This window comes from Ruditapes philippinarum, unplaced genomic scaffold (assembly GCF_026571515.1).
Source record: "Ruditapes philippinarum isolate M1 unplaced genomic scaffold, ASM2657151v2 ctg71_1_1_1_1, whole genome shotgun sequence".
NCBI classification, from domain to species: domain Eukaryota; kingdom Metazoa; phylum Mollusca; class Bivalvia; order Venerida; family Veneridae; genus Ruditapes; species Ruditapes philippinarum.
Window position 1 is genome coordinate 29,226 of NW_026863691.1, and position 17,910 is coordinate 47,135.

Sequence of the window (17,910 nt, forward strand, 5' to 3'; positions counted from 1 at the left end):
ATATATATTTCATATATTATATATATGTCAAATATTAAAAAAAAATATTGCAAAAACATGTGAACATTACGAAAATTGATTTACGATAATTGATTAAAGAACGCATATCTAAAACATTTGTCACACCTTTTATTTTAACAAGCCAATCACCTTAAATTGTATAAATATTTAATTGACACCGAAATAATCCTTTAATTATCTGACAATGTGAGCAGATTTCAAAACAATGCGGCAATTTTTATGTATGTAAATTTTGTAATAAAATATGTTAGTTATATAAATAACTTATCTAAATTGTGTACATGTAGTAATGTAATTTTGGTAATAATATATATTTATTTTCATTTATTCAATTAAAGCTGTTTTCTTTTAATTTTCCAGTTTATATAAATAACGAAGTTTAACTTATAGATCTACAATGTGTAATGTAATTTTGGTAATAAAATATTCATGTGTCTTTATTCAATAAAAGCTGTTTTCGTATAATTTTCCAGTTTATATAAATAACGAAGTTTTTCTCATCTACAATGTGTGATGTAATTTTGGTAAAAATAAAATATTTATTTTCATGTGTTTTAATTTATTCTATAAATGTTTGTTATTATATTTTTCCAGTTTATAAATAACGAAGTTATAAAATGTGTTATGTAATTTTGTTAATAAAATATTTATTTCATGTGTTTTTATTTTATAAAAGTTGTTAGTATATTTTTCCAGTTTATATCAATAACGAAGTTATAAAATGTGTTTTGTAATTTTGTTAATAAAATATTTGGTTTCCGTGTTTTTTATTCAATAAAAGCTTTATTCAGTGTAATTAATTTATGTAATTAACAAATAAAATATAAAATGGAAAAAAGTTTTCCATCAACAATTTGAAAACAGGTGTGAAAAAGTTTGTATTTGAACACGTGGCGAATCGTTATTTAACTGTGGCGAATCGTTATTACTCTGTGTCGAATCGTTATGTGGCGAATCGTTAGTGTGGCGAATCGTTACATTACCACACTGGCAATGTAAAAGATCATGTGGTATATTCAATAAGAGCTAGGGACAGGTTCTCTGATTCCCTTGTATCTCATAGCTGTCTCTGGAGTGACTAGTCTAGAGTCATGTCTACATCCCCATGAGGGGTTCAACATTAAGGGAAGATAGATAGATGTCTGACCAAAGGATGGACACTACAAAGACTATATGCCACCCCATTTTTTTTTTTTTGGGGGGGGGGGGGGCTTTAAGTAAAGAGGGGGGGGGCGGGCCTTTAAGTAAAGAAGTATCTGGCAATAGTGCCAGCTAAAAACTCAAGCCCTATGTTAGTCATAATATAAACAGGGAATTCCTAACGGTGACAGGTCTGGACTATAATCACTAGCTGTTAATTGGTCTTTTGAAAGTGACGATTACTAATTTTAACATCGAGAAATTAAGAAAATGTGCTATAAACAACTTCTGTGATGTATGCATAAATGGAATTCATTTTATCAGTATGAAGATAAAATAAAGTTACAAAGTTGAAATAAAAACCACAAAAAAACTTTGAATAAAAATAGGTCGCGAAAAAATGTGTCAAATGATAAATGACAGTAATGGTCATTGTCATTGGAAGCTGTCAGAGGATATACATAATTGGATCATTTCAAAACCAAAGCTGTAATTCAAGTTTAACTTAGTCAACAACAAAATCTAGAGTACCTTCTAAAGTAAGCCTATGTGGCAGCCATTTGTAAACAATCTGTATCCTGATGACATCATCACAATTTTTGTCACGTGATACTCCCGGAAATGCTAAAATTATGAAAATAAAAGTTAAGAGACAGAGGTTCTTGCAAATGTAAGGATTTTCAGGTCCGGATAATCACTTTTAAATCAATTAAACATCAATGACAACAAAACATGGAGCAAGGTAACTAATATTTATTTATTAATCAGTCACATACGCAAAAACATTATACAATCGGTGTGTATTTCTAAATCGAATTCAGCAGTTCACTCTGTAAGTCTGTTCAGCAGATGAGGTAGACTTGTCATAGATGTATGGTGACAATTTAAAGTAGTTTCTTTAGAAGAAACAAAACCAAATTTTAAGGAAATATGTCATTGACAGAATTTTAATAGTTTTTTATATATAGATCTATAATATAAGATAAACCTTTCTCAATATTTCGAAATTTTACAAACTGATATTACATAGCTGTGATGGGTGACCATCTTTGATATAATATACATAGATATCAGTCTTTACTGTGAAGGGCTACCATTGCCTATATAATAAAAAGCCCTGGCGCACAATTTGTTGGGCTAGATTAACCAGTTAACCCTTTAAATTACCTCATTTATAGGCGAAACAACGCACTTTCGACCCCCCCCCTTTTTAGGCCTGAAATAGTGAAAAAATGTCCTATTTGGGCCCCAAACACATGTTTTCGTTTGAGAAATGTTGCTAAAAAAAGTGAGCCAATTTTTTTTTGAAAAGCCTTTGACTCTATCTCAATCCCTTGAGAAGTTGCAGCACTTTGAAATAAATTTTGATGGAAAAAATCGAGGCAAAATAGTGACTTTTGGCAATTTTGAGATGTCCCCTCGTTGCCATGGTAACAGGAAATTTAAGACTGAGCATATCGTTACAAAGGCAATAGTCCAGTCAACATTTGTGCCAAGTTTGATTAGTATTGAAGCATTTTTCATAGTTTCATAGCAGTTTGAACTTGTAAGAGGAGGCTTTTCAGTGAAAATGGCCATTTTTCACAATATGCTCATGGGGGAAAGGGTTAACTGATCGTTATTAAATTGATAAATATAAATTCATTAAATTGATAGTTTTTTACCAATCGTCAAAAGTAGTTATGTACATTTTTGGCCATTTATAAATGTGTCTAAGCTATACTGACTGGAAAAATCACTGAAAATCACTTCTTTCTAAAGACCATGAGTTTAAAATGAAAGGTAGATTAATGCTTGCATTTTACTCTCTTGTTGAATTCCTTAAGGGGATCACACTCCATACCTCTTTATGTGGACAATCAGCCCTCTCACCAAATATCTACTCCAACAGGTCCGCATGTTAAAAGCCATGTTTGTAGTCTCAATATTTTGACTGCAAGACCTACCAATTTTACAAACTAATATTACATAGATGTTGTAAAGTGTGACAATCGTACATATAATGAAAAACCCTGGGACACAATTTGTTGGGATAGCGTCTCAACAAGTTGATATATTACATTGATTATTTGACCTAAATCTGTTCGAAATTAAGGAGTTTGTCGGAATAATTCTCTAAATTTGACCCCTCTATGTGTCAAGTTATCCAGGTCACAAAATTTGAGAAAGGAAATCTCAAAATCTCTATTGAAGCCCAGCTAGAATTGGTTAGCAAAACACCTAGGCAATAATTGGATATTTGGCATAACCTGTCATGTGATGCTCAAAATCTCGGTCCATAAAGTCCAGACATTACCGTAATGCATCATTAGGCCTCACCATTAATATGGTTTTAAAATAAATAAAATGGAATTTCCTGAAAGTTCAACCTTTTGGATCAAGAAAGATTATAAATGCCTTTGATGATATACTCCACTCAACCCAAGGGCAAGGCTGTTGGTACCGTAGTGGCCTGAATGTAAGAGCACCAATTTTTATTCAAGGCTTCAAGATCCTTCTACAGTGAATCAAGAGCATTATTCTTTGGAAACTTTAACACCTTTTGCCATAACTTTCCGTGAATGAAGCATGCGCTGTTCAGCTTTCAGAAGAGTATAACTGCTTATTGAATTCATTCTTTAGAAAAGACACATTGGTATATTTTTCATCAATTTGTCTATAAAGTCACAGTATATTTTAAATATTTGGGAAAAAATCTCAAACCCGGTAAGATTTTATGTTAAGTATATTAACTAATAAGTAAAATTGTATTGATGCAAACTTTGATTGCTTTAGCAAAGTCTCTAAATTATAATGTTTATGTGTTGAAAATTTGAGGTTCTTTTGAGATAAATTTGTAGTGCCCTAGTTTTCAAGTTTTGTTTACATAAATCATTGTACAACTTCTTTCTAAAGTTCATGAGTTTAAAATTAAAGGTAAATTAATGCTTGCATTTTACTCTTGTTGAAGTCTGAGCAAAAAAAAATAAATGAGCCGTGTCACGACAAAACCAACATAATGGCTTTGCGACCAGCATGGATCCAGACCAGCCTGCGCATCCGCCCAGTCTGATCAGGATCCATGCTGTTTGCTTACAAATTCTATAACAAGTAGAGAAACTGATAGCGACCAGCATGGATCCTGATCAGACTGGGCAGATGCGCAGGCTGGTCTGGATCCATGCTGGTCGCAAAGCCATTATGTTGGTTTTGTCGTGATACGGCTCAAATTGATTTCATTTTATAAAAATAAATAATTTTTTTGAGCTTTATAATTGATTCAATTACTTATTACTTAAAGTTATTAAAATGATGGCTATATACTTATACTTACTGACTATATAATCATTCAAATGATCTTGTTATTCAGTTATGTGGTTTCCTGTTTAATTGTTTCACATATTTGTTAAAGAGATTAAAAGTGACTAGATTTAAATCAAGGAATAAAAATTAGCTTTATGTGCATAGTCTTATGATATTGCACAGTCCTGGTTTAGATGTGCATGCAAAGTAGCTTAATTGCTAAGGCCAGAGTTTATTGAAAAAAAAATTTGTTTGTTGGTTGAACTACATTCAAAGGAGAAGTCCCAGTAATTGATCTAACGTCATTTTGTAGTATTGATGTAAAATGATATTGTATATTTATGCACACTTTAGATCTTAGTCATTGTTGACTATTGAAATAATGTGAATCATGTTTAGAATGATTATGTTTTGTATCTGTTGAAAAAATTGAACAGTTTAAAAATGAAACTTAGACTGTGTCTTCTACCTGTAGGTCTTCACTCTCCGTGCCTGAAAGGGCGGATGTGTCCTAATTAAGCTAAGAACACAAACACACATCTCCTGATACCTGTGCCAGGACATTAAAAAAGCCTTAATTTTTAAAAAAAAATATTTATCTGTCCATATTTTGTATTTCTCTATGTTATTCGCATGGACTTTTATCTGCATTGTATTTTGTTAATTTCTGGCAACCCAAGTCATAATAATACAAGAGACTGAATAGTTCCTATAGAAATCAGAATCTTTAGTTCACTGAGTGGATGATATTGCTGTCTGATTAGACATTAATACAGTGGTGTAAGGCTACTTAGCTTGTCAATATTGAATCATTGTGATTACATGTACATATTTGGTTCCAATCAGAATGCTTCACAATTTAACCAATCCACCTGTTTAAATTTTTGACTAGGAAGTTTACAGGTGCATGTCATAAATATATTGTGATAAGAATGCCAAACTCTGAAAGTTATTTTACCACAACAAGTGTTCTATTTTTAGTATAAACCACATTGTACAAAGAAGTACAGTAATCTTATTCTTAGTATTTGAAAGGCCGACTAATAAAACAGGTTGTAAAATAGATCATTTCTTCTAATACTAAATAAATTCTTGTAAATTAGATCATTTCATTCTTATACTAAATAAATTCTTGTAAATTAGATCATTTAGTCATATACTAAAAAAATTCTAGTTAATTTATACTAAATAAATTCTTGTAAATTAGATCATTATACGCCCGTTTGAAAAACGGGACGTATTAATTATGGGAACGCCCCTGCGGGCGGGCGGGCTGCGTCCAATTTTGTCCGGAGCATAATTATCTCCTACATGTATGGAGGGATTTTAATGAAACTTCATAGAAATGTTCACCACTATAAGGAGCAGTGTCGCGCACATGAACCAGGTCTCTAGGTCAAAGGTCAAGGTCACACTTAGAGCTCATTGAAATATGCTTGTCCGGAGCAAAACTTCCACATGTATAGAGGGATTTCAATTTTACTTGGCACAAATGTTCACCATTGTGAGGCGGAGTGTCGCGCGCAAGATTCAGGTCCTTGCGGCCAAGGTCAAGGTCACACATAGAGGTCAAAGTTCAGATAAAAATATGAAGATGTGTATATGGACCATTTAGTCATCATTTATTGAGGGATTGTAACACAAATGGTCATTATCAAGACTATGGCTGTGATACATATAATTTAGGTCAATATATACAAGGTCAAGGTCACTTGAGATGATGAAATATCCAGATTTTGTCCGGAGCATATCTCCTTCACGCATGTAGGGATTTTAATGAAATTTCATAGAAATGTTCACCATTATGAGAAGCCATGTCACGCACATGAACTAGGTCTCTAGGTCAAAGGTCAAGGTCACACTTAGAGCTCATTGAAAAACGCTTGTCCGGAGCAAAACTTCCACATGCATAGAGGGATTTAACTTGGCACAAATGTTCACCATTGTGAGGCGGAGTGTCGCGCACAAAATTCAGGTCCCTGCAGCCAAGGTCAAGGTCACACATAGAGGTCAAAGTTTAGATAAAAATATGAAGATGTGTATAGGGACGATTTAATCATCATTTATTGAGGGATTGTAACACAAATGGTCATTATCATGACTACGGCTGTGACACATGTACTTTAGGTCAATATATGCAAGGTCAAGGTCACTAAAGATGGTGAAATATCCAGATTTTGTCTGGAGCATATCTCCTACAAGTATGGAAGAATTTTTATAATACTTTATGGAAATGTTCACCACCATGATATGTATTGCTCCATGCATGATCCAGGTCTCCAGGTCAAAGGTCAAGGTCACACTTAGAGCTCATTGAAAAACGCTTGTCGGGAGCAAAACTTCTACATTCATAGGGGGATTTCAATATAACTTGGCACAAATGTTCACCATTGTGAGGCTGAGTGTCGCACGCAAAATTCAGATCCCTGCGACCAAAGTCAAGGTTACACATAGAGGTCAAAGTTCAGATAAAAATTTGAAGATGTGTATAGGGACCATTTAGTCATCATTTATTGATGGATTGTAGCACAAATGGTAACTATCATAACTACAGGTGTGACACATTTAATTTAGGTTAATATTTGCAAGGTCAAGGGCACTGGAGATGATTAAATATCCAGATGTTGTCCGGAGCATATTTTCTACATGCATGGAGGAATTTTAATGTTACTTTATAGAATTGTTCACCACCATGAGACGTAGTGCCCTGCACATGAACCAAGTCTCTAGGTCAAAGGTGAAGGTCACAGTTAGAGCTCATAGAAAAAGGCTTGTCTGGAGCAAAACTTCTACATGCATAGAGGGATTTCAATATAATTTGGCACAAATGTTCATCATTGTGAGGCTGAGTGCCGTGCATAAAATTCGGGTCCCTTTGATCAAGGTCAAGGTCACACATCCTGTGCATATCTTCCCTACTGATTTGTTTTAAGGTTCATTTAACAACACAGTGCCAAGAATAAAAACTTGCTTGCTTGATAACACTTATCCATAATGCCCCCATCTCCGTAAACGGGCGTATTTTGTGACTATGGCACCCTTGTTTAGTCTTATTATAATAGATAAATGAATTCTACATTTAAGTATGCATACTGTTATAATTTCTTTACTTTGTAATTCCACATACTTGTATAAAATACTCAAAACTGTTCTTTCAGTATTTTAATAATTAAATTTACAGAGTTTTTCTTCCTCACACATGATTGACTAGTCACTGAGAACTAACTCTCTAGCTCTTAAAATCTCACACTTGAATAGATCTTTAATCTAAAATCTTGAATCTTAAATGCACTCCAGAAAATCTTGTACCAGTATTTATATGAAATACCTTATCTCTCCATATTTGGAGGTTACCCTAGTGTTAATTGACAAATATAAGCCTTCTATATTTATGACGACAAGTGTTGACCAAGTTACCATACCAGAAACAAACAGACAGACTGATTCCTGGAATATATATGATTGTTACCAATGATTGAGTTTCCTAAACACAACAATTGCGGGCCTCTTGTCCAGAATTTATGAAGGTAACCGTTGACAGAGTTACCATACTAAAATCTCCCAGTGGAAGTTTTGAAGTCATTTACTCTTTGATATTGGCTGTGACTTCCAAGATTTTATGATTTTCCTTCTTACCTATATTAAAGTGTGACATCCAATGTTAGTTATTTTGCACTTTATTACTTCCAAATTTTGGAACTTAATGGAAGCCCTAATGTACATGTTTACTGATTGTTAATGTACCTGTTTAGCTAATGATTTTTGTTGTAACTGTTTAAAATAAAAGCAGATAAGCTGCAGATAAGATATTCTCAGAATTTGCACATGTCATGTTTATTTTTCATTTTTGGTATGATGACTATGCCCAGTATGTCATTGACCCTGAGAAAAAAATATAATAGTGATGTAAATTGATGACTAATGATTCAAAATACAAATTCAGAGGACATTAGCAGCAGTTCAAGTGTCTATTATTAAGTTTATGACAGTCCATCAGACAATGACTGACGTAGTGGTTGTATACTTAATACATACTGTTTGAACTATGTCTTTTTACGGTAGTGTAACAATATCATATATTGAGTCAGTGCAGATATTTACATGTAGGGGAATAGAATAGTAACTGTTGTTGATTGATTATAAATCAGAATTGAGATTATCTTATTGATAAGAAATTTGATTGCAAAATTTAGGTTTGTGTTTTTGTAAGAATAAAGGGATTTTATGGTACAAAAATGCTGTTTGATGTAAGCTCTGGAACTATAGAAGCTGTTTATAAAGGTAATTAATGTTTTATTACAGATTCAAGTATAATATAAAAATATGCTATACAGTTATGATTAAAGGAGCTCCACTAGGTTTAAAAGTCTTAGAAATACATAAAATTTGAAATTTTTACATAGATCAAATGAAGCTATTTAAAATGTAAAAATATGCAAAGGATAATATAGAAATATAGTTAGAATTAGATTAAAAATTTGATATAAAATGCAGTTCTTAGCCTGATTTGAGTGAAAAGCCTTGCTACTCTTTACATTTCTGCATCATTTTGCATTATAAAAATGAGAATTCTGCAAAATAAAAGGGAATGAACTGAAAATTTACTCACAAACTATTGGTTCAGACCTACATAAAATGATACACAAATCTCGAAAAAAAATATTTACAGTCCCTTCATGTCAATAAATCTCAGTGGAGTCCCTTTAAGTTACACTGCCTGGTATTATAAAAATTAAGATTATTGCAATCTGATCAAGCTATCTTTAGGAAGCTGCATTTACATGTTTGTTAGACGAAGGTTACAGCTGTAAAGAGGTTCATTTGCTACAGCATTGAATTACTAATTGGAAGAAGGTGTTTGCTTCTCAGATTTATTGTTAGATAAAATTGTACATTGATTTTACCAATCTGCACATGTAATCCTACCTTGGTTTAATGAAGTCAAAATATTTACTTCTGTATACATGCATTTTCTTTTAATTACAACACAGTCCATTCCAAGGTTACTAAAGGTCAAGGACAATTACATGTTCTGTTATATACCATTTCGATACAGAAATACTCAACACATTTGTATATTGTTTGATCTTGCCTGAAATGTAAATATAAAATAACCATAGTCTTAAAATCTCCCAGGAAATGTCAGACATTAGATGAAGACCTTGCATACATGTAATATCAAGACTATCATACATGTAAATAGAATTGATTCTGAAACCAGGAAATTATTTGCGAGCAATAGCGAAACAAAAGAAAGAAATTGAATCCCTGTTTGAAGTAACAAGATCATAAGCTATGATTCATACACATATTTAAAGAACCATCAGGATACTCATTTCCATGTATGTTGTTATTAAAATGTATGCCATGAATGGCAGCATTGACTGATACAGATGTAACTTCTGCAATTCTGTTCAATCAAACTGTTTTCAATTTTGTCGTTTTAGGCATTCTGTAGGAATTCCATTTTTTTCTGCTACCCTCTTTTTATTGTTGACATTGACAGACTTTTGCTAGACCAATCTGCACAACTCTGCATTCTATTTTAGATTCTTTTAGTCTTTAATTACTGTAAACTTTTTATATTGAAATTCTGTTTACACCTCCCATTCTGCAGGACTCGGCCTCTTTTACTTATAACACTTTGATATTGAAATTATGTGAACCAACATTTTAGCTCACCTACTTAAGTTACCTGACTCAGACTCTTTTACTGGATTAATCTTTACTAGTCTACAATGCTTTGATATTTGAACATTTTAGCTCACTCATGTAACTGCTAATTTGTTTAACCTAAGGCTCTCAAGTATTTGGCTTTAGGCTGCATAATGATTAAACTTTAAACTAATAAGGGGAGAAAAGTTGATCATATAGTAACTGTCAAGATATACTGTTAAGTTGCTTTTTAAATTTTAATCAGACTGCACTTTTGGATTGGTAAAAATTCTCTCAACTTGGCTTGTCAAGTTATGGAATAGGAAGTTTAGAATGTAGGGACCTTGTATATGTATTACGTACTTGATCTTTCTATTTAGAGATGATAATATAGAAAAACTTAGACCTGTAACCTTTTTCTGCCCACATAAAAATATGTTATAAACATTGTCTTTATTGGTATACCTCAGGTTGATGACAGCTCTACAAACTTTTATTTACATTTACATAGTTGATAAAATCGGAATTTAAAAAATTAGCTAATAACTTCATGTTTTGTTATTAAGTTGTATTGATTATTGAATTTAATAATTTATTGGTTTTAAAATGCTTCTAAATGAGCGTGGTATATTGTATAAGTACTAAATATATATTTTTTCATTTCAAAAACAAACAAATGCATTCTTTAATTTATGATTGCTGATCCAGGGTTTTCAATGGCCCTCCACTGTCCTCTTCCAGTCCACTTTTTGCGTTGCATGTCCTTGAATCTGTGACCTAAGAGATCGAAAAATTCCACTCGTCCGCTGGTAATTACGAGTAGAGTTAACAGAACTCAATGCTGGATGAGTAAAAAAAAAGTTGCCTGCATATTGGATTTAGAGGCTACTCATCCTGCAGGATAAGTGACTCTGAAAATATTTTTTGATGCCTGCACCCTGCTCAAGCCGAAACCACCTGTACTCATACTGCACTAATACCACTCTTAAACAAGCAGGTAAAATAGATGTTTGACTCCATTTATATTGTTAATGAAGGAAATTAAATGAGTATTTTTCACTATCTTTCAAAATTAATCTTCAAATGACTAAACTTGTTATTGTTTTCTTTTCGTGAGAAGAATGTTTTAAGATAAATAAAGGAGGAAGGTAAATAGACAAGGTTTGTCAGACAACAAAGAATGAGGGCTGGTGTGTGCATATTTTCTGCTGAAACTGAAACATTTAACAACTATCTAAAAATAATGTACAACATTACAACTTAAATATTAAAATAGAAATGAAGGTAATATCTATATTGTAATAGGAATGATGTATGGTACAATCTATTTTTAAGGCCCTGTCACACTAGTCTGTACAATCACTGCCTTTGAACAGCGTTGTTAAATTTTAGTGCCTGAACTCACAAGAAAAATGAGAATTTTTGATGACATGGACACTTGTCTGCATTCGGACTGCACTTCTACTGTGTCTTTTTGTGCTTCCACTGCTCTTTCACGGCACTCACATGACGCTCACACTACACTGAAAGGGTAAATCTCCGTACAAGCGCCACACACACATAGTATAAGAGTGGTAGAGACGCCACACAATCTCTGTACAAGCGCCGTGGATTTGGCAATTCTTCTGCGATTCACAGCGCTCCTGTTGCGTTGTAGGAGATGCTTAGACTGAGTTGCTACGGCGTCCTTATTGCGATCCCCCTGCGCATGCTCAGAACAAATGCATCACTCAGGGTCCCATGCGATGCCACTGCGAAATTGCTGTAGTGATGCTTGCGAACTTACTGCACTCACCTCAGTATTCTGAATTTTCTTTAGATGCCGTGAGAACACCCCCTTGTGTGACATGGGTTTAATGAATCAAGTTTGAGGCTTGCATCCACTAAATATTGATGGTGCTGACCTTAACCTGCTGAAATTCTGAAATGGAATTGTCCAGCTTCAATACAAATGTATTTGGAACTATCCATTATCAATTTAGGGGATATCAAGATGAAAATGTAAAGATTGTCAGCCATCAGTATAGAGCCTGGTCAGACTGCAGGTATGTGCAGGTATGTGCAAACTGACCTGGCTCTGTGTTGATGGTAAAGTTTTATCATTCTTGGTTTTTGCATGTTATGGGTTTAGGGAATTCAATATCAAATTATGAGTATAAAAAATTGATAAGCAAGCAGCAGGTGTTTCATTATATTTTAGTTTCATTATATTTTAAAGACCCTGGATCATTCCAGCCAGAAAGGAATGTAAAAGAAGATTTTATAACCTATAGTAATGTATTTTTGTGGCCAATAACCAGTTATTGAGGGTTTTTTTCTACTCACATCATGATGAAAGTTTAATGATAGGCAAGGTTTGCCTTGATGTTAACTGGCATGCACATGGCATAGGTTTGCCAGAATCACTGTTATTACAATGGTTAACACCTGGGTAAATTTACTTGACAAGATGGAAACTAAGAAAAAACAACTTTTGCAATAAATTATTTGGAGTTCAGTGACTTTTGAAAAGATAAAAAAAGGCTTGAGAATAGGCCTTTTCCCAATTATCAAAATTGTTTTTTAAAAATCCCAATTTAATCATGAAAAGTACGAAACATTTGAAGCAATTTTCCCAAATACATGTAAGTTCAATTTTAAGAAATTAATGGCCCTGGCTTGTTAAGAAAAGCATCATTTATATAAGTGCATAATAAAATCATCTGAGAGAAAGTGAAGATAAGGTTTGTTATATTTTCCCATGATTTTCATATGGTTGAAATATGCTTAAATTTTCAAATTTTAAAGCCATTTAAAGGTATTGGTTGTGTATGCAAAACAGGAATACAATTTCTAAAGTTCTGATGTTGGTGGTATCGGTAGTTTTCACTCCGGGTCATGGCAGTAACTCATATTGTATTTACCAAAGTGCAGTTCAGCCACCACATTCTGGAGTACTCTTAAACCCCAGTCACACTAGGGCTTAAGATTACTTGCAAGCACCGGCGACTTGTAAAACTGACGATCATCAGCGATTGTCTGCGACCAAAACCATTTTTGCACGTATAAATTTACTTCTGCGACTATCGTAAGACCAGTCATCATTGACAATCGCACGACAGGTCATAAGCAAACGTACGATGGTCTCAAGATTGTGTGGGATTACTTACGACTAACCGTGACCTGTCATGAGATCACCTACAACTAGTCGTACAACCATCACACGATTACTAAGACTACTCAAGATTATCAGTGACTAGTGGCAATTTGTAAAGACTGTCGTAAGATTGTCGCACTTCTGAACGACCATCGTGCGACAGCCTAAGACCTTATAAGATCACTAGCGACCTGTTTGATCGCAAGGAGGTTTTTGTGCAAGCTCAAAAACCTCTCTACGACTGAAATTGGTCGTGGGACCTAAATAAGATAACCTGCGACTGTCAAAGATCACCGATGACCGTCGTAAGACGTTTAAAAGATTGTCCGCGACCAGAGGTCACTGGTGATCGTGAACTGGTCTTTACTGGTCGTAAGCTCTAATGTGACTGGGGCTTTAAATACATATAAGACAGTGATAAGGTTGAAGGTTACATTAGCATTCATAAGATCACAATTGCCAATTAAACCGAGCAGCTGAAATAAACTGAGCGTTGCACCAAATTTTACTCTTACCACCTTGGGAAAAATTATATCTAGTAAAAAATACAGCCAAAACGATATGAGAACTTTTTTTCCAGTCTTTGTAATAATTCCTTAGAGGAAATAAGGAAAAAAATGCTAGGGCCTGGGGCATTTTGAAGTGCTTTCTAAATCATTTTTAAAAAAAGGATATGTTTAAACCCACATCAAATTTTATTTTGGGTTTTCCCTGATTTTTCCCGCAATTTTGAAAAAATGCATTCCGATTGTTTGTAATAAAATTTCACTTTGGGGGGGAAAAAGTGAATTTTTTAAGGGGGGAAACTTAATGGGAATTTTTTGTTTTATATTATTGGGGGGATTAAGATTTTGTATGTTTGGTGGTTTTTTTTTTTCTTTTGGGGTTTGAAGGGAAAATTTAAAAAAATGAAAAAACATTTTTTTTTCTTGATTTTCTTAAGGGCGGGGATCTGAGAAAAAAAATTTTTTTTATGTACTTTAAATGGTATTTTTAAAAAGGATTCCTTTTTTTTATACCCCCACAAACGAAGTTTAGGGGGGGTATATAGGAGTCAGCTTGTCGGTCGTCGGTCGTCGGTTGGTCGGTCGGTCGGTCCGTCGGTCGGTCCACATCATGGTTTCCGGACGATAACTAGAGTTTGGAATGAGGTATTGTAATTAAACTTGGTATATAGCAACCTTATGTGGAAACTCCGGTTGGTATTGCATTTGGAACCCCTGGGGTCAAGGTCAAGGTCACCGTTACTAAAAATAGAAAAATGGTTTCCGGACAATAACTAGAGTTAGGAATGAGATATTGTTATCAAACTTGGTGTATAGCTAGCTTATATGAAGACCTGGCTTGGTATTGCATTTGGGCCCCCTGGGGTCAAGGTCACCATCACTAAAAATATAAAAATGGTTTCCAGACAATAACTTGACTTAGGAATGAGGTACTGTAATCAAACTTGGTGTATAGCAAGCTTATATGAAGACCTGGGTTGGTATTGCATTTGGACCCTCTAGGGTCAAGGTCAAGGTCACTGTTACTAAAAATAGAAAAATGGTTTCCAGACAATAACTCCGTCGGTCGGTCCACATCATGGTTTCCGGACGATAACTAGAGTTTGGAATGAGGTATTGTAATTAAACTTGGTATATAGCAACCTTATGTGGAAACTCCGGTTGGTATTGCATTTGGAACCCCTGGGGTCAAGGTCAAGGTCACCGTTACTAAAAATAGAAAAATGGTTTCCGGACAATAACTAGAGTTAGGAATGAGATATTGTTATCAAACTTGGTGTATAGCTAGCTTATATGAAGACCTGGGTTGGTATTGCATTTGGGCCCCCTGGGGTCAAGGTCACCATTACTAAAAATATAAAAATGGTTTCCAGACAATAACTTGACTTAGGAATGAGGTACTGTAATCAAACTTGGTGTATAGCAAGCTTATATGAAGACCTGGGTTGGTATTGCATTTGGACCCTCTAGGGTCAAGGTCAAGGTCACTGTTACTAAAAATAGAAAAATGGTTTCCAGACAATAACTAGAGTTAGAAATGAGATATTGTTATCAAACTTGGCGTATATCAAGCTTACATGAAAACCTGGGTTGGTATTGCATTTGGGCCCCTGGGGTCAAGGTCAAGGTCACTGTAAGGAAAAATAGAAAAATGGTTTTCGGACAATAACTAGAGTTAGGAATGAGATATTGTAATCTAATTTGGTGTAAAGGAAGCTTATATGATGACCTGGGTTGGTATTGCATTTGGACCCCCTAGGGTCAAGGTCACCGTTAACAGAGTTACTAAAAATAGAAAAATGGTTTCTGGACAATAACTAGAGTTAGGAATGAAATATTGTTATCAAACTTGGTGTATAGCAAGCTTATTTTGAGACCCCAGTTGGGATTACAATTAATTGAAATATTTCTTTGTACACAGTTGATAGTATGTGTTCAAATTTTTCTTCAGACTACGTTTTTTTCAAAAAGTCAAAGTTGCTGGTGGGGGTATTAATCACCTTCAGTGATAGGTCTAGTTTTGATCAGATTTTTGTTATATTTATTGGTTGTATATTAAATAATTTTTTATTAAAATAACATTAATTTTCAAGGTCACCTACAACTTTAGAATTATATTGATGATTATTGTTTTTATAATAATTTGCATTTTATGCTTTATTGTAAACAGAAAATGCTTCTTTTTTCAAATGCATTGCATTGAAGTCAAACATAACAATTACTCTTAAACTTCTGTATAAATATAGATATTTTCCAAAGATGGTTATAAACTTTGTCTTGTTCCTTTAAATGTTTCAAAATTCAAAATTTCATGTTAAATATTGAATTCTGCTGAAGCTAGTGCTAGGGGGCGCTTGCACTTTCCAGTACCATCCATGAACAGGCTCAAGCAAACATTTTTAATTTTACTGTTTTTTGGGCTCTTTAGGGATTCTATTTCAGTCTATTTTTTATTACTCTGTGAAGCAGTTTTGAAGTCTGCCTTGTTATCTGTTTTGCATGGGGGTAACTCCCTGTTCTCATAAGGAACAACCTGTTCTGAGTGGTAAACACATCAGACTAGTAATCTAATGATCTCTAGCCACATGGGTCAGAGGCAAGTCATTGTTTCCTTGAGCCAGAAACTTTTACACTCATTGCTCTGTACTGGTTGGTTCCAGGGATGGATTCGGAAGTGTGTCTATAAGCTTATAGCTTCCTACACAATTGAACTAAAATAAATTCTGTATAAACCAACAACCTGTTTTTGGAGAGAAGTTCATCTTAGAAATAAGATACAGTGGATCAATACAATACACTCAATATTGGCTATCAGGAGAATATCTTCAGTTTGAGAAATTATTACAGCTAATACACCAGCAATGCTCCCATAGAATATTTAACACAAACTTACTGAGATTATGTCTTTTTGGCAATAGAGTGTATATTCAATTTAATTTAATTTATTGCATATAACAATACATGGTAAAACATATTTGTAGCAAGTAATATATGAAATACAATGGAAAGATACACTGATTTCATAAAGTATTATGGTAATACATGTACATTGTATATAAAGCTGTCATATTTGTTACATAAATACAAAAGAGACTTCAAAAGCTCATTGCTTTAATAGATTTTTGCTTAAACATGAGACTAAAATGTGTATAATTTACATGTAGTAAGCTCATTTATTTAAAACCTTTGAATGTAATCAATAATGCCACCAGCATTGGGTTACGTCAGTCTGACCATGCTAACTCCATTCTACCCAAGTTGAGTATTTTGTTGCTGAAATACCTTTTATACTGGTAGCCTAAGAAATTGTGCAGGGCTCTTTATTATATTTACGATGGTCGCCATATGTTATATCAGTTTGTAAAATTGGTAGGTCTTGCAGTGGAAATATTGAGACTAACCTACTGGCAGCAGCAACTGCATGTAAACGAGTGTAGTGAAAATTTCTCTTAAAATGAAAAATAGGATTGTCCAGAATGAAAGATGGACAACTGATTATATATGAGCCGCGTCACGAAAAACCAACATAGTGCGTTTGAGACCAGCATGGATCCAGACCAGCCTGCACATCAGCGCAGTCTGATCAGGATCCATGCTGTTCGCTATCAGCTTCTCTACTTGTTATAGGGTTTGTAAGCGAACAGCATGGATCCTGATCAGACTGCGCCGATGTGCAGGCTGGTCTGGATCCATGCTGGTCACAAACGCACTATGTTGGTTTTGTCATGACGTGGCTCATATGATATTTTTTGCATGGGCTAAACTACTCTTATGGACTGATCCAAATTCAAAGCAGGCACTGATCCATTATACAAATTTAACTTTGTTGAGGTACAAGATCTATGGTAGAATTAGTCTAGAACTGAGACCAAAAAGTAATTTTTTTACAGCATTCTGGCATCCTGATACTCATGTTTAATGCTTCTGGATTGATAGATTTCTAACATGTTAACGTTTTGTTTTTCTTCTGCCAAGTAAACAGAATAAGAAAGAAATATAACTAAAAATAAAGAATTTAATGTCAAAATAATGTAGTTCCCTCATTAATTGAATTAAAATCAACTTAGTCATACAAAATATTAGATATATGTGTTTCAACAGTAGCATATTATAAAGCATATGTGACAATTGTTATGCATATAAACATTAAGCATGATGCTTGTAATACAT

General features: G+C 33.9%; 1 protein-coding gene across 5 annotated transcripts in view; it reads left to right on the forward strand.

The window, feature by feature from the left end:
* Positions 1-1,749: 1,749 nt before the first annotated feature.
* LOC132723010 (FYVE, RhoGEF and PH domain-containing protein 6-like) overlaps positions 1,750-17,910 on the forward strand; it is a 69,632-nt gene continuing 53,471 nt past the window's right edge. For 2 of the 5 annotated variants that reach the window (XM_060707657.1, XM_060707660.1), the window contains exon 1: positions 8,597-8,724. In XM_060707657.1, the coding sequence (XP_060563640.1) occupies positions 8,679-8,724 (46 nt within the window). In that variant the 5' untranslated portion in view covers positions 8,597-8,678. Of the gene's footprint in view, positions 1,904-8,585; positions 8,725-17,910 lie in introns of those variants that run through there. The other 3 variants (XM_060707659.1, XM_060707661.1, XM_060707658.1) reach the window with 3 other exon arrangements.